Raw genomic sequence first — 22,688 nt, forward strand, 5'->3', positions numbered from 1 at the left:
CTGCAGGTACAGAGAAAATATTTGCTTCATTTCAGTTTATTGAACTAGTTCAGTTAAATGATCAGCATTCAGAGTTGAGAACCAAATGGGAGGTAAAAAAAATCAGGAAAGCTTGTTTTCCTCTTACACTCTTTCAATAAAAATAAGGTGACAGAGGATGAGATCTATTAGTTCTAAAATCTTGAACGACATGGTGACCATAAACAATCACATCAATTCACTAATTATTGAAAATATTTTCCTTGTTTAATAAACAAACTAGTTTTAAAGGCAAAACATGTTTTTATAAACTCACTTTTCCCCTTTGTATATAGCACATTTAAGATAATTTTATTTAACTAATAAACTTCTTTAAAATTATTTTTGTGCATTTTAATTGAATTCCAATTTCCATTATGCAGCTTGACACAAATCACAAGTAAAAAAATTAATCTAGTAAATAAGAAATGCATAATTTACTATTTTCTAATAAAAAAGTAAATTACTTCTAATAAAAACTAAAAAGTAAGAATTTGAGTAAGTATATATTAAGTTATACAATGTTTACATAAATGTGTATAGATGTAGCGTATCCTCCTGGCTAGCAAAAAATAATACCAAATTAAACCGAACAATGGGAATCAACCTCTCTCTAGGAAAATAGCTAAAAAGCACAAATGAAAAACAAGATTAAAATTGATTATTGATATCAACATTTCCTGCTGCTGAATTTAATCACTGATATAAATCAAGCTGCCCTGCTGAGTAAAGGAGTAGTCAAATTGTAAGAGGACAATGGCAAAAATACAAACATGTGGTTGCTTGTGAAAGTAATGCATGCATCTGAGAATAGTACTATCATTTAAAAAGAAACCACACTAAGTTTCCTTGGTGAAGAATTTAGAGGAGGTATTTGGAAACAGGATCGGGTCAGAAAGGGAGTTCCAGATTTAGGGGACTTATGAAAGGCACAGAGATGGCCCTGGAAAATGGATGTGAATGAGATATTCAGAATAGCAGCTTAAAAGGGAGCTACATTTATGTATAATATCGTTTGACTACAATTCATAGTGCAGCAACCTATAATGTTAAAGCTGCTATTGTCTTGAAGGCAAATTAAACTCCCTTATTTTAAATCATCAGTTCAAGGATCGTAGTATGGTTCTCTTGTTAGTAAACTCTATTTTCAGAGATCGAATCACCACATTTCATACACAAGGACTACAAATGCCTTCAGTTTTCAGAGATTAAACATTACACTAGTTCAGGACTTGCTTTTATTCATTCTTAAAACAAGTACTGAAAATCCCAAACTGGTTTGATGAAACAGTGATAGTTTTAAAGTCTGTCACCTCAAACCATCAGCATATGAACTTGAAAGGGTGAGAATCTTGGTATTCTAAAAGGTATGACAGTTGCAGTGCTTACAGGATTCTGTTCTATGACTGAATACTTCAGTACCATGACACAAGGACTATAAGAGGACTATATTTTTTTAAACTAGCACACACGTTCTTTTCAACTGTCAGAAAAAATCCTAAGGGACAATTTTCAAGGACAAGATATAGCTATAGAAGTAATTCCGCATTTGAAAGTAATTCCAAATTGCACTTTAGCAAGGGGAATCTAGCGAAAAGGGATCTCATTCTCACTCCACCCACACCCATAGGCTAAGCACAGAGTGCAGCAAGAAAAAAATTAATTAATACCTGAAGATTGATGACACTTCCAAAAACACGATACCCTGAACAGTGAGCTGAACAACTGATTCAGCAGGAACTCAGAAGGAAAGTACTCAAGTACTCAGACGAGTCCCTGTTTCCAGTTGCACCCTGGATTTTCCTTGGATGCTTCCCATCCAAGCACTGGCCAGCTGAACTCTGCATTATTTGAGAGATCTGACAACTCCATAGCCCAAGTCATTGCTGTGCAACAGAAAAAGACAAAATCCATCCTACTTCCATTTCTTTCACAACAAGCTCTGCACTTGAATTACAGGTACAGTAGAACCTCAGAGTTATGAACCCCAGAGTTACCAACTGACCAGTCAAACACACACCTCATTTGAAACCAGAAATACACAATCAGATAGCAGCAAATACAAAGAAAAAAAGCTAATACAGTATAGTGTTAAATGTAAACTACTAAAAAATAAAGGGAAAGTCTAAAAAAATTTGACATGGTAAAGGAACTGTTTCTGTGTTTGCTTAATTTAAATTAAGATGGTTAAAAGCAGCATTTTTCTTTCGCATAGTAAAGTTTCAAAGCTGTATTAAGTAAATGTTCAGTTGTAAACTTTTGAAAGAACAACCTTAAGTTCTCTTTAGCATTACAAACATTCCCGAGGCGTTCGTAATTCTGAGAGTCTACTGTATAATTTGTGAGCTAATTTAGCTCTTATGTTATGAGAAGGGGTAAATAACACTTATTTACTTTCTCCACACCAGTCATGATTTTATAGACCTCTATCATATCTCCCCCCTTAGTCATCTCTTTTTCCAAGCTGAAAAGTCTTAGTCTTATTAATCTCTCCTCATATGGAAGCTTTTCCATACCCCTAATAATTTTTGTTGCCCTTTTCTGGACCTTTTCCAATTCCAACACACTTTTTTTTAGATGAGTGTCAATTTCTCCCTAGATAACAAGACTCATATAAGGCATCTGAAAAAATATTTTAGAAAAAATTATAGCACATAGTATTTAAAAGATGTAAAAAAAAAGGACCAACTCTTTAAAAAAAAATCCTATCAAAAACCCCTAGTAAAATGACAGTCTTTTTAAAATAGATATAGGGCATAGCATACATGAGAGAGCATCTCTTGAAGGTAATTTCGTACCTAATCTGGTACATTATAAATAGGTTGATAAGGTTTCCTTTGCCATCAAAAGCTTGAGTGACCCCATCAAGTTTTGTTATATTGGAACAGAGGGACTTTTGACCACATATATACCACATAAAACAGCCCAGAATATTAATGTATCTTTTTGACAGAATTAAAGGAATAAGTACTTTGAAAGGCACACGTGGGACAGTCTGAAATGATGCAACTGTATTGTTTTTTGCATAGCTTGCGTAACTCCCATCGACTGCTGCCGAATCTCAGAGGTAAGTGTAGACAGGGTCTAAGACATAGCCATGAGGTACAGAGATATGGGAAACAGCAAGTAACAAACAAGTGGAGTATTTCAAAACAGTGTTAGTCTCACGGATAAATTATCATCCTGCCTTTAAGCAACAAACGTGTAAAACTGATATTCCAAAACTGACTATTACAACTACTATAAGAAAGTCACACCATTTGCAAGCAACTGCACTGGTTTCCCTCAAGAACAAGCCATATCCTTATCTAAATAAAAATGTGTTAAATTATTTTGGCTACATGATATACAAGATTACTAAATCATGAGGGGTTTGAAAAGCAACTGTTATATGGGGGCAGAACTAGAAAAGGTTAATCTATTTGCATGCAAACATTTCTTTAGGTCACATGTACAGTTCCTTCCAAAGGAACTGTGCAAAACCCAGTATAAGCATCCACAAGCATTTAAAGTAATGGCAGTGAGCATTTTTTTAAAAAATAGTTTGATGGCTAGAGATGAAAACACTGGATATTACATATGTAAATCAGACAGCAATGTGTCACTTTATTCTACAAGGTAAGTGTACTTTGAACTTTCTTCACAAAAGTGTACCTAAAATTCACTGATAGTGTCCAAATTAATCTCTATAGATGCTGCTGGAAAGAAATAATTTGAAAACAAATTAAGTTACTTGTTTTTCTCCCCCTTTTCGCATAACAGCGTAATTTTAAGACTTGAAAAGAAAAAAATTCATATACATTCAAAATAAAAACACACTTACCTAGTTCACCCGCTGCATTTCGACCACCAACTGCATACAAATGTCCTTTGAGGGCACTTAGGTGGAAGAAGGTACGCTTTTCATTTAAAGATGCAACTTGCATCCACTTATTATAGCGAGGATCAAATCTGAAGACTGTGTCAACTGCTGTTTTCCCTTTCGTGTCATAATTGCTCTGTCCACCAACTACATAAAGGAAGTTTCCAATCACAGCAATGCCATGCTGGTATCTTGGCGCATCCATGGGAGCTAATGATTTCCATTCATGTGCCTTTTCATCATACATCCGTAATTCTTTGCTGACAACCAGTTGCTGCCTTAACACTCCCCCCAAAGTTACTAAGTGAGTACTGTCTGATCGAATGGCAGTTCTCTCTGACTGCATGACTGGCTGCATGTACGGCATCATTTGGTAATTGCTGGCTTCCAAAAGCAAATTCACACATGTATTGTCAGTTCTCATGAAATCCACTGTTTGTACATAATTAATAAGATCCTGTGGTGTCATTAGCGGAAACCTGATGTTCTTCATTAGTTTTGCAGCATATTCCATTCGAGGCTCCTCGTACCGGAGCCAGCGACAAGCAGCCTTGAAGAGTTCGAGTTCCGTGCAGTGCTTAAGGCTATTACTTGAAAGCACGAAGGCAAGACGTTCAAAGGGGAGTTTCACAAACTCACCAGTACTTAATAACGCGGGGAAGTTCTTCAGGATGAAATTATTAACGTATTTATCCACTTCTGTGAGATTGTACGTATTGGCAATCCGCCCAACCTCAACACAATTGTCTAAAGAAACCTATCAAGTGAATAGAAAGAGGAATTAAAACACTTTTTTCCCTAATTTTCTGTTTATTTAGCCACATTAAGATGATACACAATTTAATGAATACTATGGAAACAGCAAGATTCGCATCATTTTGCAATACTCACGGTGATTTACGCATATGAGCAAATTAATATTCAGTCAGATGTGTATATTCATGATTGTAAGAAGAGACCCAGTAAGATATTTGTTGTTTTGAAGAAATAAATGAGACTAGTGGAGAACAGATGGCATACATTAATTATAAGTCAGATCTGCTATCATAAAATGATGACACATAGCAATAAAAAGGTTTATCTTCAAAGTGGTCTGCAAACATCCTTGTAAGTTTGGAATGGGGAAAGTGTTATAAGAGGAGATATGCATAGCTCAGTCAAAGTGAATCACGTGAACTGGGGTTTGATCTCAAATTCCTAACACATTCCTATGCTCAGAACAGCTACACGAGGACCCTCCATATTAATTTTTTGACTACAAAATGAACCATACTATTCTGTGACTACTCTCCTCTACACCTAACTCACACTCCAAAAACAGTACCCACATTGCATAATTTTTTTACGATGCAAGACGTTCCCTAAGAAACATTCACTTGTACATACATGATGGTAATCTTATACAAAACAAGAGCGGGAAAATAATAGTTAAGTATTTAGCGATTAGACAGGTTAACCTCTCCTAAATTACAGAAATGTCCAAAGTTCAAAGTTTCCTCATCAAAGTTAATAATAGCAAAATCAGAAAGTGTTTGAAGGAAACACTGCCTATCTCTCCAAGGTTACACATTTCATAGAGTTAATCTTTACTCTGAATTTTTAATTCCTTAGGTATGTTCTTTATAGAAAAGATTACTTGTGCACCATAACACCAAACTCTAAAGGGTTAGATTTTTATGGGTACATATTGATATACGTTGATTTTACTACACCGACATCTACACGCCAACAACCACACCCACACAAACTGACCAAAAACATTTCCAACAAAAAGCAAAATTTGCAGATAGGCAAAGTAAGAAAAATGCAGTAAAAAATTATTAGGGTTTTATTTAAGGATATTTATTTTGTATATTTTGACATGTGATGTAGACAAATTATGTTTTAACAGTTATAAAGCTTTAACTTTTTGAATCTCTGCTGTCTACTGTCATTAAATGATTGTCTGACCCCCCCGCTGCCTGACCTCCGCATAGTTTTGTGCAACTGGGAATATTTAAATAAAAATCTAAAAAATACTTTAAAACAAACGTTGATATCTGTCAAAATTATCAAAAATAAAAATTGAATTCTTCCAAGCCTAATCATAAGTAACCTAAAAAACCGTTAATTTTAAAGCTTAGTTTCAATAATGAGCATGAGTAGAAAGACTTAGCGTACACAGACACTGGACACTCGTGGCTGGCCCATGCCAGTTGATTTAGGTTCATATAGCTTGGGCTGCGGAGGTGTTTAATTGCTGTATAGACTTCCAGGCTCAGGCTGGAGCCCAGATTCAAGAACCCTGTGAGGTGAATCTCACTATAATTTGTTTTTTCCTTAAAGCCCCTGCTCCAAGAGTCACGATAGTGTCACCTTTCTTTTCTTTTTTTTTTTTTTTTTTTTTTTTTTTTTAAAAGAAACTTAAGTTTCTATCTTTATGTCAGGGGAAAAAGCTTGACAACATCACCTGAGTGTTGCCTAAAGGCTCAGAAACCAGAAAGCAAAGAAAAAGAACCCAAGCATATTTGATATTCAACTCATGATTGTTGAATGATTGGGCCAGGTAGTACTGCAATGCCCATTTGGAAACACAGAACACGGGTTTTTTCAAAGATTGTGTCCTGGGAAATAGTAAAAAGTTTTAAGTTGGAAACATATGCTACCCTTCCAGTATTTGTTTGAGTTCACCACATGGGGCCTTACCAACCTGCATGTCATTCCTGAGTGTGGCATTGCCCCACAACATTTGACCACTTCACAAATCAGCCAAACTGCAGTGGTGATGATGGTTTTTCTTCACTAGGGACTGGGCCTAAAAACAGTAACTCATTTTACATAGGCCACTAGATAGCCATCAGATGATAATCTTAATTCACAGACGGCCTGCAATGCCCTCAAACAAGTGAGAGGTGAAACGTTCCATACGCCATTATTTATCTCCTGTAAAACCAATTGGTTTTTTTAAACTAGAAAATTAACATGTAGCAGACTAACTAGATTTATATAGTAAAATGCCTATACATCATATACTTGGATTAAAATTGTTTCGGAGTTTTTTGAAAGGAAGTATAAAACTGTTTATATCAAAAGCTAGATAATTAATTAGCTAGTAATCAACTATTCTATGAAATTTCACAAATATTTTTATTTTATTTTTCCTTTAAAGTCTGTCAGTATCAAGCCAATTTCTATATATTTTCTCATAATTAGTGGCAAATTGAAGGGAACTACACACACCATATTAATTTAACATTAATGTAACTGGGAGCAGTCTCATTTATAAACCTATTTCAAGTTATGTAATGAAAATGAAACAAAACAAATGAGAGAACCATACTCATCTGTCTTAATAAGCAGCCAATTTATGGTGTTCCACAACTCAATTAACTTGTAACTAAGACAAGAGTTACTTATATTTCAAGCAACTTGTTAAAGCCCAGCTATCCAATGAGAAAACTTGCATGCAAATAGAAAGATGCAAGATCATTTCCAAAGGAGGATAGGCAAGCAAAAAATGGTGTTATGACAGACTGCAGTGGTCCAGGAAATACTTGCTTTAAATCAAAGGCAGGGCAAAAGAGGTACAGATAGGTATTCAGGGAGTTCAAGTTGCACTGAAACTGTCAGACAGGTTATAGAGTGAATGACTGTTGGAAAGTTTTGACATGTAGGTTTTGCAGTTAATAAATCTGTTTTGAAACTAGAATGTTTAAGTGTTGTTTCTATGTTTGATTTAATTAATATCCATAATGCAGTGCAAGTACTCAAATGTACCTTACATGCTCTTGCAACCTTTAGTTGTGGAATTTTACAATTCTTGTTTGACTCATTCATCATCCATTTTGTATGTTGCTACTGTTTGTACGATACTCTGCTAAGCATTACCTGCAGATCTCAAAATAGACCATCACAAACATATTCTGTAAAATACTTACTATTTAAATTTAAATGGTTTAGCAGTTTAATTGATTACCTGGTCTAAATCTAATCTATTTAGATACTTTATTGTGCATAATCATTTTGAGCATCATGATCGCAGTTATTCCCAAGGTGCATTAATGGGATTGGACACTGTTCTATGCTTGTCTTGATAATAAATTAAATTTTTCCTTATTAATTTCAATTTTGATTAAAATGTTAGGTAGATTTTTAAAGAAAATGTTTTTCTGCTAGCCAAAACAGTAATTTTTGGTTGGTTTCACTGTGCATTGAGACAACTATGAGGCTACATTATAATTGTATAGACTAATTCTAGTTTAATTTACAGTTATTACTCTTTTTTTTTAAATATATAAAATATACTTTCAATTTTCAGCTGAAAAAAAACATGACAAACAGCAGGGTGTCCAATAATCACTCTCACTGAAATATTAAAAAATTGGACAAGATATAGTACACAGATACAATATTCTCTAAATACTGCTTAGATACAACGCAATGTACTTTATGGAATTTCGTTTACACAGTAATTTAAGTTCCTTTTAATTTTTGATGGCTTATGCTATAGCACCTATGGTAGATACAGAAGCTGCTTCTATTGTATGGAACCTCAAAATAAACATTATGATGTTCATTAACAGTCAGTGGAATATCAACCACCATTACTGGCCCCTATAGTGCTCCCCATTGAAGTGAATGGCAAAACTTTATGACTTACGCAAAATGTAAGATCTCTCTTACAAAGAAGCTTATGAAATATTTGAACAACAACAACAACAACATTTTGTACTCAGACAGATAAAGGCTATAATTGGATAAACATTAGCAACTCTACCAGAAAGAGCTGAGGGAGAGTTCATTCCAAGTAAACATTCTTTAATTTGCATGTTTTTGCCTACACATCAAAACAGTTCCTTTAATTCACACAAAAAACCAACAAACAAACAAAAACCGCACAAGCTAAACTTTCAGTTAAAAGGATCAAATCAAGGGAGCAACCAGCTAGAGAGCTGCACTGTGTTATTATTGAGAAGAGCAGTAAAAAGCAGAGAATTTAACACCTTTTTCCTCTAAAGTAACACGAAGCTCTTCTTTTCCAAGTTTCATGGCTTGGAAAAGTGAATGGATGGTAGAGAGCTCCAGAAAAAATTACTGCAAGTAAAACGAGGGAATCAAAGAAAAAAGTAATTGATGATAGCAATCCCCAAAACCTAATGAAAAACTTAGTGACTATAGGAAATCGGAAAATTGGAAAAGGAGCAATAGAACACAAATGAGGGTTCTGAGGATAACGACTCTGCAGATGCAGCCTGCGCAGAAAACCTTAATTCCTCAGCACTGAACTTGGAAGCAAGATTTTGAGATCTCTTTTCCTCCCTGTTTTTGCCTAGGCTTCCATATAGAGGAAGCTCAGAACTTAGATGTCTTTTTCACAAAATGGGGGTTCAGGCTAGCTCAGAAGTTGGACTGACCCTCCTTCACCCCCACAGAACTTAGAGCCAGGTGGATCCAGAAGGCAATTCAGAAGGGCACTTCTCACTGAGCTACCAGGCTCAGGAACCCAGGTATTTTAGTGTGCAGCTTCGTCAGCAACTGCACAACAGCTGGATCCCACACTCCCACCAAACCACCCCACATGCTCATTATGCTTTGTACAGCTTCGGGTTTCCTCACCAAGCATTCTAGTTGCCATGGGAGGGTACGCTCTTAAGTAGCTTCTTAAGACCTCCATCATTTAAAAGTCATTAAGTAATCTATGGCATAGAGAGTCTTTGAAAAGACACAGCTTGACCTCACACTCCACTATGCTGATAAGCAGTCTAGGAGAATTTTGGAATGGTTTTGTTCTTTTCATGTAAAAAGCGAATGCTCACTGCGCATTGAGAGAACGAAGCCTCCTCTTTTCTGTAGATGTGTGCGCTTTGAGAAGAACAAAGGTATGTGAATTGACTGGTTCAGGTGAAACAAACTACTGCTGGGGTGAATTTGGGATATGAGCACCAGTGAGACCTTGTCACTATGGAATACAGAGAAAGGAAGATCCACCATCAGAGCTCTGAACTCACCACCCCCCTGCCTGAGGGGATGGCTACCAGGAATGCGACCTTCATGGATAAGAGAAACATGGAACAAGAAGCCAGTGACTCGAAGGGAGGCTTAGTGAGCACCTAAAAGACCATTGTTTAGGTCCCATTGAGAAGTAGATTCTCTCAGAGGAGGAAAGGTTCTGATTAGACCTTCCCAGAATCAGTTGGTCAGCAGGTAAGTGAAAATTGAGTAATCTTGTGAAGGTGGGTTCTATACACTGACTGCTGCCAAGTGGACCCATAAAGAGTTGATAGAAAGATCTGCTGTTTTGAGGGAAAGAAGACAGTTCAGAACAAGTGGACTATCCGCAGCTTATGGGGATATACTTATTGTGGCTAGATAGCAAAATGCCTCCACTTGGCTACATAGTAGAAAGGATTCCACTGGAAAATGCTATCAGTAAGGATGCTTTGTACGGCTTCAGAGTGTGAACATTCAAGAGTCAACACCCATCCTAAAACCATAGCCTGAAGTGAGTGGTTTCGGTGTTTGATTTTGTTCTTCTCCTGGGTCAGGAGATTGGAAAAAGGCTGACTGTTGATATGCGACTGAAGCAACATGGGTAGGAGACTCAGGAACCAAAACCGTCTGGGCCATTTGGGGGAAAATGGATGACTGTTATGACAAATCTTGCATAAGATCCAAGGTAGGTGAGGTAAGGGAGGGAAGGCATAATTCAGCTGGTCTGATCATGGAAGAAGGGCTAGGGCTGCTCTGAAACAGTGTATGTTGCACTTCCTGTTTGCCTTTCAGGAGAACAGGTCTCTTAAAAGGGTTCCCAGAAAAAATAACACTGTTAATCACACAGTCATGTAACTCCCACTCACGGTCACTAGCAAAGTGTCTGCTGGCACATTTTGATTCCCTGGAATGTAAACTGCTGACAGGGTGATGGGGCCATCTTCAGCCCTGCCCACCACTCCCCCCACAGTGATTTACCTCTCCATTGGCTGCTCTGGGCATCCAAAACGACGTGCTCGCACTGTTGAGGAGGGACACCTGACCATTCTTGCAGTTTCCCTTTGCTTTCCCATCAGAAAGTCATTTTTCTGTGGGGAAGCAAAGAAATCTACAGGAAACATGAATTCTGCACGTGCACGATGCAGAATTCCCCCAAGTGTAATCTTTTGCACCAAACATCACCTGTAGGATAGAGCAGGCCAGCCAGCCACTCCTGAAGACAAAGCAGGAAAGGAAGGGCAGAAAAGGGAAAAGCCTCACAGGTTGTCACCATCCATACTACAGAAGGATGGGGGTCAAAGCAATGAGGACAAAGCAAGATGATGAGAGGAGTTAATGGAATCTCCCCTCTTTTGTGATGTCTGCCTCATTTGAAGGAATGAGTGAGTCCACTATCTTCTCCCCATAGGCTCTCCTCGCCTGCTTCAGAGATCCTGGTTCATATGCTAACCGATTTCCCAGTCCACACTAAGAAACAACCATGAACCATGTAACAGTCTACGATGCTACATAGGCTATATTACAATTAATAGCATGATTGGCACCACATTCGGTAACATATTCAATGCTGCTGAGTTATGCTAAAAGAGTGCTTGAAAATGGTTTCAAACATATTTACAAACTAAAGTACAGAAAATCTGTATGTTCTCATATTCATGTACAACAAAATAAATACTCTAAAGTTAGAGTTAATCAGTTTCTTGTGTATAAATTCCACAAGCCAATATTTGTCAAAAATCTCTGTTGTCACATGCAAAAGGACAGACTGAGTCACTAGTGTCTTTCAGCAAGGTTGTGAAAGTTTAGCAAGTAACTGAAAGCAGTATCTGATGCATGATGCTGAGTATATGCTTATAAATCCTGATAGAAAGTAATGAACATCTATGAAATGGGGGGAGAGGGAGGTGAGAAATGGAATCCAAATAAGCATTAGATTTTCAAGATTCCTGAGTAACAAAATGTTTTCCACAGTCCCCACATCATAGAGGAGAGGCCTCTACTATTCCAGTAAGTTTTTGCAAGATGTTGCGTTGGTAATTCTGCTTGGGGCTTTCCTTGTATGTTTAAAGCTGATAACACTGAAGTGTGAAAGAACAAATTAACCAGACTACACTTAAAATATATGGTTAAAAATCAAGTGCAAGTGCTTAAGACTTTTGTAAAACAATAATAATGGACTCTTGTTCACGAATGCACTGACTGCTGCCCTCCAAAAACACTCGTCTTTGGTTACCAGTCACTTGATGAAATCATATTTGCAACACTGACACCATGTCACGCCTTAGAAGAGAGCCTCAATTTAATTCTGACGTTCTCTATTACCATTTTGTCTAATATGCAGTCAAAATTTGCACTACTCTGCCCTACAGCTTCACAAAAAATGATGCTCATTTAAATTGCTTGCTTATTTTACTGAGTTTACTACTATCTAATTATATGATCAATTATTCTAGCTAGATTTCTCTAGAACCTATTTCTGTCAGTCTCGTGACTAATGTTTCAAAAGCTAACATCTACTGAGATGCACTATGAAGGAACCTGTGGAAGTCAGCCTTTGGCTTTGTAGGTATTACCTATCTAACGGTAGCAAAGTAGCTATCTGAGTTATACATGTTGTACAAAAATTAAGAACAAAAGATATGTGCGCTTATATAATTAAAAGGTTCTTAACAAGACCACAACCAGAATCGAAAGACCCAGAGAAAGTAACAAAATAAGCCCTCAATCATCTGTACATAAGGCTATAAAATAATATGCTCAGAAAATCTTGTCCACCAAACAAAAAATAAAGACTCTCAAACTATCATCCCAACTCCCCCATTCAACTACTCCTGTATAAGAGATGTCTTGAGTTCAGGCACAGAATTATTTAACAAATCATTTAAATAAAAAGTCCAAAAACTGTTGGGTCAAGGATGGGGAAGTAAATTCCAGAGATGAGAACCCCCCAGAAAGAACATTTTGCCTGCAGCCTTCTTTCTTTTAAGCCAGAAAGTTGTTAGCCTGAGAACCTTTGCTGATTGCAACTGATGTGATCTCACTAGACAAGGAAATGTCAGCTTCCGTCATTTTGCTTTCAATGGTCTTGTACTTGCTAGTAAAAGAGGTTTGTTCCCAACACGTTAGCTAACATGGTAAAATCCTACCATAGACAGGGTATAGTTTTAACATATTAGTTGAGGTAAAACCCTAGCAGGTAACTTAGGGTCTATCTTAACCAGCTGCATATGAAAGCTACAACCTGTCTTACCCACATTAGGGTTTTTAAACATGTTAATGTGTGTGAGTTAACAAGTGTTCAAAACAAACTTTTTCTTCTGGTATGGACATGGCCAATGGGTTTTCCAAGACACCTTATTTTTCCACCTAACATACTGCTACACTGAGGAAAAGTATTTAAGACTGTGGTCACTGGTCATGGTCAATCCTAGTATCCCTCCCCTTCCTTCGGTTTTAAACACTATTGTCTACATAGACTGGACACTAAGTAGTGTTGTAAAAATGTGTGAGTTTTTAAATTGTTACTTCAAATGCAGATAAACCCTTTTATGCTCTCTCTCAGGTTACAACTAAGTGATGGGAAAACCTCAAGAGATTCAGAAGTTAAGTCTTTCCAGATCTATAATTGTGTATATTTGCACACATCTCCCCAATCTTGTGATATTGTGATTTTATTTAAAAAAAACCCTTGTCCATCAGTAATGAAAACGTAAGATCTATTGTGTTAATCTTACTTATGGCAACTCCCAATCAAATAAGAACTGGGGGATAACTTTGCTAAGCACTATATCTACAGAGCATATATTTATGGTCTGCACTTTATATTTTAAAAAAACTATAAAAATGATCCTCTGATTCAAGCTCTACCTTTTAAATATGCCTTAGCTAATGGAGAGAGAATAGAATTCTGTCCCTTACAAAACTTTCATCACAATGATTTCAATAGTAAACACTTACCTTGAATATATACTAAAAAATAAAGTTAAATTTTTTTTGTAGTGGACTGCAGAAAAATACAGTGGTCACCACTCAAATCTTCATAATTACCTTCTCAAGTAATTAACATTACTGCAGCATATTCTACTTAGTCCCGGAATTGGGTACACTAACACTTCGTTGAAAGAACATTATTGTAAAATTGTAAAGATTTCAGTGACAAACACTGTAATTATGTGCTTCATATCCCTCCATAAGCATTATATACAAAAACACGTAAGTATAAAGATAATGACAAATAATTCACTGTATAATAATGAATAAGTTACTGTTAATTCATAAACTAACTTTCTTATGCTATGATATTTAAAAAATGAGCATCAGTGAGAGAAATCCAGTAATGAACTGATGAATTGTGACTTGTTTATTGGAATAAAATTTTCTAGTTCACGCAGTAAAATTAGAAATTCTAACAAATTCTTACATTTTTAATTCAGCATGATATTTAAATCAAAAGCTTAGTATTACTAGAGTTATGCACAGTAAATAAGATACAATTTTATGGTTCCTTTGGAGCTAGAGGAACTTACTGCATGTGAACGCAAGTTATCCAGTGTCATGATTAAATCCTTGCCTATGGATATTACACAATCACTGTGCTTTTTTAAAAAAGCCAGAACCTGAAACTAGTATCAAATCAAAACACCTTACCCCAGATATAAGAAACACTTTACAGAAGTCCAAAACAGGCAAAATCTGCAAAAAGCTGGCAGCTTCTAGAGTGTCCTGAAGGTTGTCCATGTTAAGAGAAAGTTTTGCAGTATAAATGAAATCAATAATCTTCTTTAGACCTATTTTGTTAACACCGTGAAGTTTAATGCACATTAAATCTTGTTCCTTCATTCCACCTAAGAAAGAATTTTAGATAAATTAAGATGGGTACTTCAGAGAGTTCACCCTAATAATATAAGTATTTTTACAGAATTAAAAAGTTAATTCATTTGAACTTTAATTTCAATTAAATGAAAAGGTTTTCATTTTTATAATTATGATAGTAATGTTATGTGGAAGAAAGTGCATGATCTAGTATGTATATTAGACATTTATTAGAATATCTGACACCGAAGACATGCTTAAAACAGCTCAGTGTCCAAATTAAGAGAGAGTATAATTGCATATATTACAGGAACAAAAGCACTACCTGTGAACATAGCCTTGAAGTAATCACTAGCTGATGCCATCATAGCTCTGTGAACGGGAAATACTTCATCACCATCGCCTGGTACTAGCGTCACATCACAAAGTAAGCCTTCTATTCGCAGCTGGTCAAAACCCTACAACAAGATCACAACTTGAACTGCTCAGTCATCTTGAAGCGGAAATTAAAAGTTTGTGTGGCTTTCTTTAAGGAAAGTTATTTACTTTTAGATGTCTACACTCCTTGACAATTGCTTGAAACTGAAGTATGAGTAGCGGTCTTCCATCCCATAACCATCTCATGTGCTCAGACTTCAAAGTATAACCAAATCATTCAAAAAACTTAAATCAAATAGAACAATTCAATTAGTCCCTATGAGCAATGGAGGAGTGTAATGTACAGTTTGACTGAGTAAATGCTCTTAATAATAAAACAAAGATAGATTTGTTCAGGAAGGGCATATTTTTTGCCTACTTATTCTCAAGTAAATGGTTTCAGGTAGGAATTGACATTTGCCCATTTGGATCAGAATCACTTCTCAGAAAAACATATGGGTCCAAAACACATGTGCAGGATACATTTATGTTCCATACTAGTCCTTGCAAGCACTCAGCAACCTGGAAGGCTGAATGATATTGGGAGTTAAAGGAAGGACGTCACTTCATTACAACCTTTTTCATTTTTATTATCAATTTTAACTATGTAATACCTCCCAGAAGGCTCATCTTGTGTTAGATTTCTCTGGAGAAGGAAACCACATGAGAAAAACCTGAGGGGCAAAGCACAACTACCTGGGTCTCAGATAACAATGGCACCTCAAAGAAAAGTTTGCATATAGGGGTGACAGCCTATTTTGGGAATATTTAAAGATCAATTGGAATAATGGTCCCTTTCATGCATTACAAGACCATGGCAAGGACTTACTTCAATTTCATTTAGTCATGAGGTCCCTTCCAACCCTAATCTTCTATGATTCTATGATATATGCCACATAATCCATCAATACTGATAAGGCCGGGGGCGGGGAGGGAAGGATGTAAATAACCTTACAGATTTAACACTGGAGAGTCTCAGCTCCAAATTCCAGAATTTTTTTAATTATTATGTTTATTTTTAAAAAGAAAACTTGGACTTTAAAGTTGTGATGAACAAAAATAGAGATGAAAACTCAAATTTGTTCAGAAAAGAACCAGAGGAAAGGCATAAATATTGGCATAGCTAAATTCAGTGTAATTCTTCATAACATCCTTCCAATATGCAACATATTGACAGAGCCTTATTCTGAACCCAACTCAGCAACACCATAGCCCAAGATATGAAGACAACCCCGTTTTGAACCCAAATTTACAGCTACAATGAAAACCAAAGTGGCTAGTCACTGTCCTCCAAACCTGGTTACCACTGCAATTAGACACCCCTGGCTAGCCTGTGTCAAATGACTTGGCTTGTGGGGTTCAGGCTGTGGGGCTACTTAACTGTGGTGTGGACGTTACTGCTCAGCTGCAGCCCAAGCTCTGGAACCCTCTCACCTCACACCCGGACATCTACACCGCAATTAAACAGCCCCACAGCCTGAGCCAGCAGGCACAGGCCAACCATGAGTTTTTAATTGTAGTGTAGACATACACTGACACAGAGAGCAGTGAATTTCCCTATGTTGAGCCTTTGTATTGCACGGAAATGTGGGAGCCTTCCCATCTTCTCTGCTGTACTTCCGATCACATCCAGGCAATCCAGACAGTGATCTATGGACAGGACAAATTTTGCACCTAACTTAAGTTTAGATCATTGGCAAAAAAAACTAATGACATTTTGACAATGATGTAATACAATTATATAAATGAATCCATCCATTAACTTTTAGCCAAATACCACAATGAAGCATTTCAGTAATCAAATAACCCTCACCTGGTGCACTTTTACCTGGCCTTCTGAAACTAGTCCTTGCAAAAAAGGAAGCACCCTATCAATCCTCCAACTTATTTTGCAAGAATAAGTTTTAAGACTCTGGAGAAAAATTATTCTTTTAAAATTAGAATCTGAAGGCAATGAGCTCTGTTTAATATGTCTATCTGCCAGGGTTTCCAAATAGTGGTATTTGCTGCTATACTAGCTGCCATGCTGAAAGATGAAGCAAAAATATCTCTGCTGCAGTAATTTCTAATAAACTATGAATTGAACAGATAGGAACGTGCCACCTTTTTTTGCTTCTGTCAAAGCACTTTTAAGCACAGAATCTACTATACACCCATGGGGATCCTTGTAGCCTGAATATATACTATCCTGTGGGAAGGTTTACCCATGACAGTAACCTTAGTTCTGCCTTGAGGGAAGTCTTTCTATAAGGTCAACTCCAGCTTTGCAAAGGCTCCAGGGAGAGGCCATTTCCAAGTATAAAGAAAAGAGACTCCGTGATCGTTCCCAGAGAGGTAAGAGGTGCACTATAAACCCTATGAGGACCTGGGGGGGGGAGGGGTGGATTAAAAAATTTGACCTGCCCCGAGATTTGGAGGTGAAGGAATGCCAAGTAAAGGGCCAGTAGTTATAAACTGAGACACTGTTGAGGCTTTCACCCCAAACTAAAACAACAAAAAAAGCTTTACTTGTTTTTGTCTGAAAACCCATTCTGATCCACTTCAATTATATTGGCAGCAAGTCCTAGAAAAAATAGGATGTAATTCTTTAGGGAATCCTCATCCTGTACAAGAAAACACACTGCACTTCTACGCAAAGTCCTAGCAGGAAGAAGCAAAGAACCGCATAGGTTGTAGCTTGGAGTCCATAGGGTTTGAAAGAATTCTAGTGATGCCTATACAATTCAGGCAGAAACTAGAACAAAGAGGAAGTATTTTCTGAAATTTATAATATTTTACAGCCTCAAGAGCGTATGAGAGGATTACATTTTTATCTGCCAGAGGGGAGCAATAGCACTGACAGCATACTACAGTGCCTTAGATTGGTTGATTCAACAGAAAAAAGAATTCGTTCAGGGTGGGCCAGAAGACCACTTTTAGAAAATTATCACCAATAGAAGATAATATAGAGTTCCAACCAGACCATTTCCCCTGATGGAAATAGATGTAACAGAGAATATATCAGGAATTGCCCAACAGCTACATTTTGTTTAATCCATCTACACCTTTTAGTATATGTATAAACTTTACTTCTTACTGATGGTTACTGTAGAGAAGAGCTGATTTAATTAAAAAACTCTTCTCTTCTTAAAAACTAATATCTGCACAGGTTTGGTATACATTACAAACTTATTCTGAACAAAGAAAAAAGTGTATGGCTCAAAATGTAGTTAGAGAACTATATGAAAATACTGTACTAAGATCCTAAAAAGTCAGAGCTACAGGCTTTCTGGTTTTTCTGGTGAGTCATGACACAGCTATTGTAACTACAGGGAATGAAAATAAGAGTTTAGATTGGATGGTTTGTGCAGTAGGGCAGAGGGTGGAGATGAAGGACCATCTCCCTGGTTGAGCTAGTAGCAATTCAGGACATATTTGACCCTTTATCTAGTAGGTTTTAGAAAACTTCAGCTCTCTTAAATGATAGCATCTGACCCATGCAAACATACACCTCTGTCATGGCTAGCCTTCATATGCTATAACTTGGAACTCCCAGTCTCACTGACCCCAAATGCTTCCAGGATTCAAAGTCCCACATTTCAATGGCTGGGACAACTGGGGTGTAATTATCTTATCTGTAATTATGTCTCTGTGCTGCAGTGGTATAAATAGAAATCTGCTAGTAATGAAAAAATGTTTCAAGTTATACATGGTTAGCTATCGCTATCAACAGGCTTTGGAAACGAATAAAAGATATAAATTAATTTACTCTTCTTCAGGTTTAATAATTTATAGTTCTATAAAGTAATTAGCAAATGTAATGGTAAACGTGCCAATTAGTTTACATAACCAAATAAATATTTGCAATAAAATAATCTTACATGTCAAGATTTGTTTGCTTTAGATAGTAAGTATAGGAAACTGACAAGTTAAGGCCACTACTTAAGTTCACTTTAATTATAATGGTAAACCACATCAGAAAATTCAAAGTGAATGATAAAGCTCCACGATGTTTTCCTGAGCTTGTGGAGGGTCTCAGATCAAAAATAAGATGACACCACCTAGGTACAACAGGGTGAGAGGTTTAAAGTGCAATTCTGCTTTAACCTGGTTTCATCATAACCTATAAATTCTCCTTAAAATGACATACTCCCCTACAGGCTGTCCTGGTTCCTCAGTTCTACTTTGAAAAATTACTCTTCAAAAACAGCACTATGGAATTCCAAGTTTGTCTCAATTTTTTCCATTTCACATGTGCCTAGTTTAAAAGTAAAAAGATGTTTGTCCCTACCTGCTAGGCCCTGCAGCTGAGTTCTCTCCATTTTGTGCATCATCACCAGTGATAAAGGTTCTGTACCTCAAATGAGGTCTTCATTTACACCTATGCATCTTCATTTACACATTTACCAGATTAACAGATTAAAATATATTAACCAAATCTGGTATGTACAGGATTAAACAGTTTAGCTCCCACTTAGCTCTGTAGTGCTCACAGACGAAAGCAGCGCTATAATTTTATTTTTGTCACTGAAGTCAACTAATATGATCCTGAATAAACATAGGGGGTGGAAGTGTCATTTTTACAGTCACTTTTCAGAGTAGAATCACCCTCTAACATTTTCTTCCTCTTCAGTTTGTATACCCACTTTAGTTAACTTAAATGTTTATACTTCAGTTTTAAAGATCATACTGAAAGGGGCAAGTATATGCTAATATGTGGTTAGGAGGTTTATCTACAGGGGGTTTGTGTGGTTCTCTTGAAGGGTGTGCACCTATGACAAAAATTAACAAAGCCATCTACTTCTATGCATCAGATACCACTGTATGTATAACATATACTATCACTGTAAAAACATGAAAATTGCTTGATTTGATAGCTGTGAATTAAATGAAGATAATTTTTCCCTGGCTGAACATTACAGATAAGATAAACTGAAGGCTATTTCATGGTTGGTCTGTACAAGACAGGTGCATATTTATTAAAAAATAAGTGAGAGTTGGCATACTGATGAGCTTCAGAGGTTAATGTAACAGTCTTTCTACGTGTAGAAAGTGCAAGCTTCTTAATACCGATTTCATACGTAGGTCAAATACCGTGGCTTCCAAACCGCGTAGAAACTGCAGATGGTTGCTAAGACTGTTTGTGGGAAGTATTCAGACTCTAGCACAGTATACTGATAGATCAAGTAACGAAATTGCCAACTGATACATGTTTTAAGGGTACGAAGAAAGGAAGAGTTAAGCCTCCTTATGACATCTTTAACATAGAGTTCACACAAAAGAGGCCAGAAGAGGCATTTCACCTGAAAAAGTTGCTTGGGTATATTAAAAAATGAGACAGCGATCCCTCACTTTTGTAAGCCTTATTTAACTATTTGAAGTTAATAGTGAACAAGTCTATAATTAGAGGGAAAGGTCAGGTTTTTCAAATTGTTGATGTGTTTTGAACATTTAACTTGAAAAAAAATCTGATTTTTAAAGACAACATGAGTTCTCAGAGAAAAAGAACACAAAACCATGCTGCCTATTCAACAAGGGTATGAGCAACATGACACAAATAAATGTTTAATAACGTCTTTGGGGTACTATTCCAGGTTTGAGAAATTTCTTAGGTGCAGATACTATTCAAAGTCTTGACAATCTTCAGGTAAGACAGGTATAAATATTACAACATACTGTGTTAGATTACCTGTAATACCACAGAACTATGAGTGTTGCTGGTGAAAAATCTTGTGGTGCCTGTCTTTGAAGACTGTAGATGGGCAGACACGCCCATATCGCTGCTACCAAGAGATACTTTCATGTGAGGATCTTCCTCTTCCACTAGAGATCTAAGAGGGGGGAAAAAAAGCAAGCTTAAGCACACAGTGGTTTAAATTAATTGTTGATAAATATTCAACCCATAGTGATTCGGGCTCCAAGCCAACATCAACGTGAGGTTGTTTTGTTGAGTTGTACTGGATCCTTATTGCTCATCAGGTTTATGTAAGAGGACATAGGTTATGAATGTAACATTCCATGATTTTAAAAATTCATCACTTTGTTTTAGATTTTGGATTAAGTAGACCAGCAAGGGTTTTGATATAAGTGGTCCTTTAAAAAAAAAAAAAAAAAAAAAAAAAGCAGTAAATTCCATTTTCTTTAAATAATTTTTTAAAAGATACTTCCCTACAAATACATCTGTATTTGTATTTACAATTATTTAAAGATGCCTTTTCTCATTTTTTAATTTCACAATTAAGTGTCTTACTACGTCATCAGATTAACACATGCCATTTGTAGGTTATTATTGCAAAGTGTGTTCTTAAAGTTAAATAATTTCATTTTATTGGTTATTGCAGTCTTACTCCAGTATCAAAATATTGGAAAGACACCACAATTTGTTAATACAAAAGGCTCAAGACATCTTTGCATAAGGGTTTTTAATTCCAAATAATTATTGTCCAAATCTAATGGTGGAGCAAATTTACAAAATGGTAATATTTTCAATTGCCCCTGCAATGTTGCTGGCTTACTACTTTCATCTTGTGATGTAAACTGCATTTAAACTTTGTGGGATGTCTAGATCTTATATTTATGTAAATGCTACTAATTTTATTTATATTTAAATAATAAACAAAGACATGTATATGAGGCTTTGATGCCCTAACATGATAGAAATTTTACAAATAGTTTTTAATCACCTGGGTGCTAGGTCTTTAGAAGATAATCAATATTAATCAGTTACAGTATTTTATGATTTACTGAATGTTGTTAAGTTATCAACATGCATATTGGCATGGTTCAATAGACTATATTAGCAAATGTGTTATCGCCCCATATATGGAATTTAAATTATCTATAAGAGAAACTGTGTATTTGAGTAAAGCATTCATAACACATAACCAATTTGATACAATTACTTCAGATCTCATATAGAAATAAAAATCTCATCCGCATTGTAACATGCAGGTATAAACATTGGCCTCCAAACTAGTTTCAGAAATCACTTTAAAAATCATTGCCAGAAGATAATTCAACTTTGAGCCCCACATTTCCACACTGCACTTTTATTGAGGAAGTCTAATTTAAAATGTGAATTACCTTTTAACAAATAATTTTTCTCAATACACACATTTAAAGTTGTCTAGTAAAAGCAGTTTCTGAAACTTAAGAAATTTTCTGATATTTTGTATGTTCAAACCCGTTGGTATTTTTTAGCACCAGTTTTAAAAACAGAAATTCAAAATAAACCATTTTGATCACTCAACAATGCACATGGGTTTGAAACAGTATGATTTTATGTACACAGACACAACAGTAACAAACAGTAAAGAAACAAGGGTATGCTTCAGAAGCTTGAATTCAACTATAATACACATAAATCTGAACAAGTAATAAATGTGAATATATTTTAGCATGCACTATGGTACACTTTGATTACAATTAAAATAGTTACATTGTTTTAAATCTCATTGGAACTTTTCTTTAAAATACAAATCAATGTTTTACACTGTATTTTGTAATCAGAAAGTTACTCTCCAGACTGTGTCTTTAGAAAACAACAGTCAAAACAACATTTAGCAAGAGGCTAAGTGAAGCAGTTTCTAGTGCATGACTTGAATGTTTTTGGTTAATTTGCTCTGGCTGT

General features: G+C 36.1%; 1 protein-coding gene across 7 annotated transcripts in view; it reads right to left on the reverse strand.

Moving 5' to 3' along the window:
• Nucleotides 1–22,688, reverse strand: part of KLHL13 (kelch like family member 13) — a 110,610-nt gene that overhangs the window by 8,694 nt on the left and 79,228 nt on the right. For 6 of the 7 annotated variants that reach the window (XM_067547997.1, XM_067548001.1, XM_067547998.1 and 3 more), the window contains 4 exons: nt 20,748–20,889; nt 14,988–15,120; nt 14,498–14,694; nt 3,842–4,637 (listed from right to left, as the gene is read on the reverse strand). In XM_067547997.1, coding sequence (XP_067404098.1) covers nt 3,842–4,637; nt 14,498–14,694; nt 14,988–15,120; nt 20,748–20,889 — 1,268 coding nt within the window. Of the gene's footprint in view, nt 1–3,841; nt 4,638–14,497; nt 14,695–14,987; nt 15,121–15,208; nt 15,326–20,747; nt 20,890–22,688 lie in introns of those variants that run through there. The other variant, XM_067548002.1, reaches the window with a different exon arrangement.

The sequence above is a fragment of the Emydura macquarii genome, unplaced genomic scaffold (genome assembly GCF_026122565.2).
Source record: "Emydura macquarii macquarii isolate MOO-44397 ecotype Brisbane River unplaced genomic scaffold, CSIRO-AGI_Emac_v2 contig_1253, whole genome shotgun sequence".
Classification (NCBI taxonomy): Eukaryota; Metazoa; Chordata; order Testudines; family Chelidae; genus Emydura; species Emydura macquarii.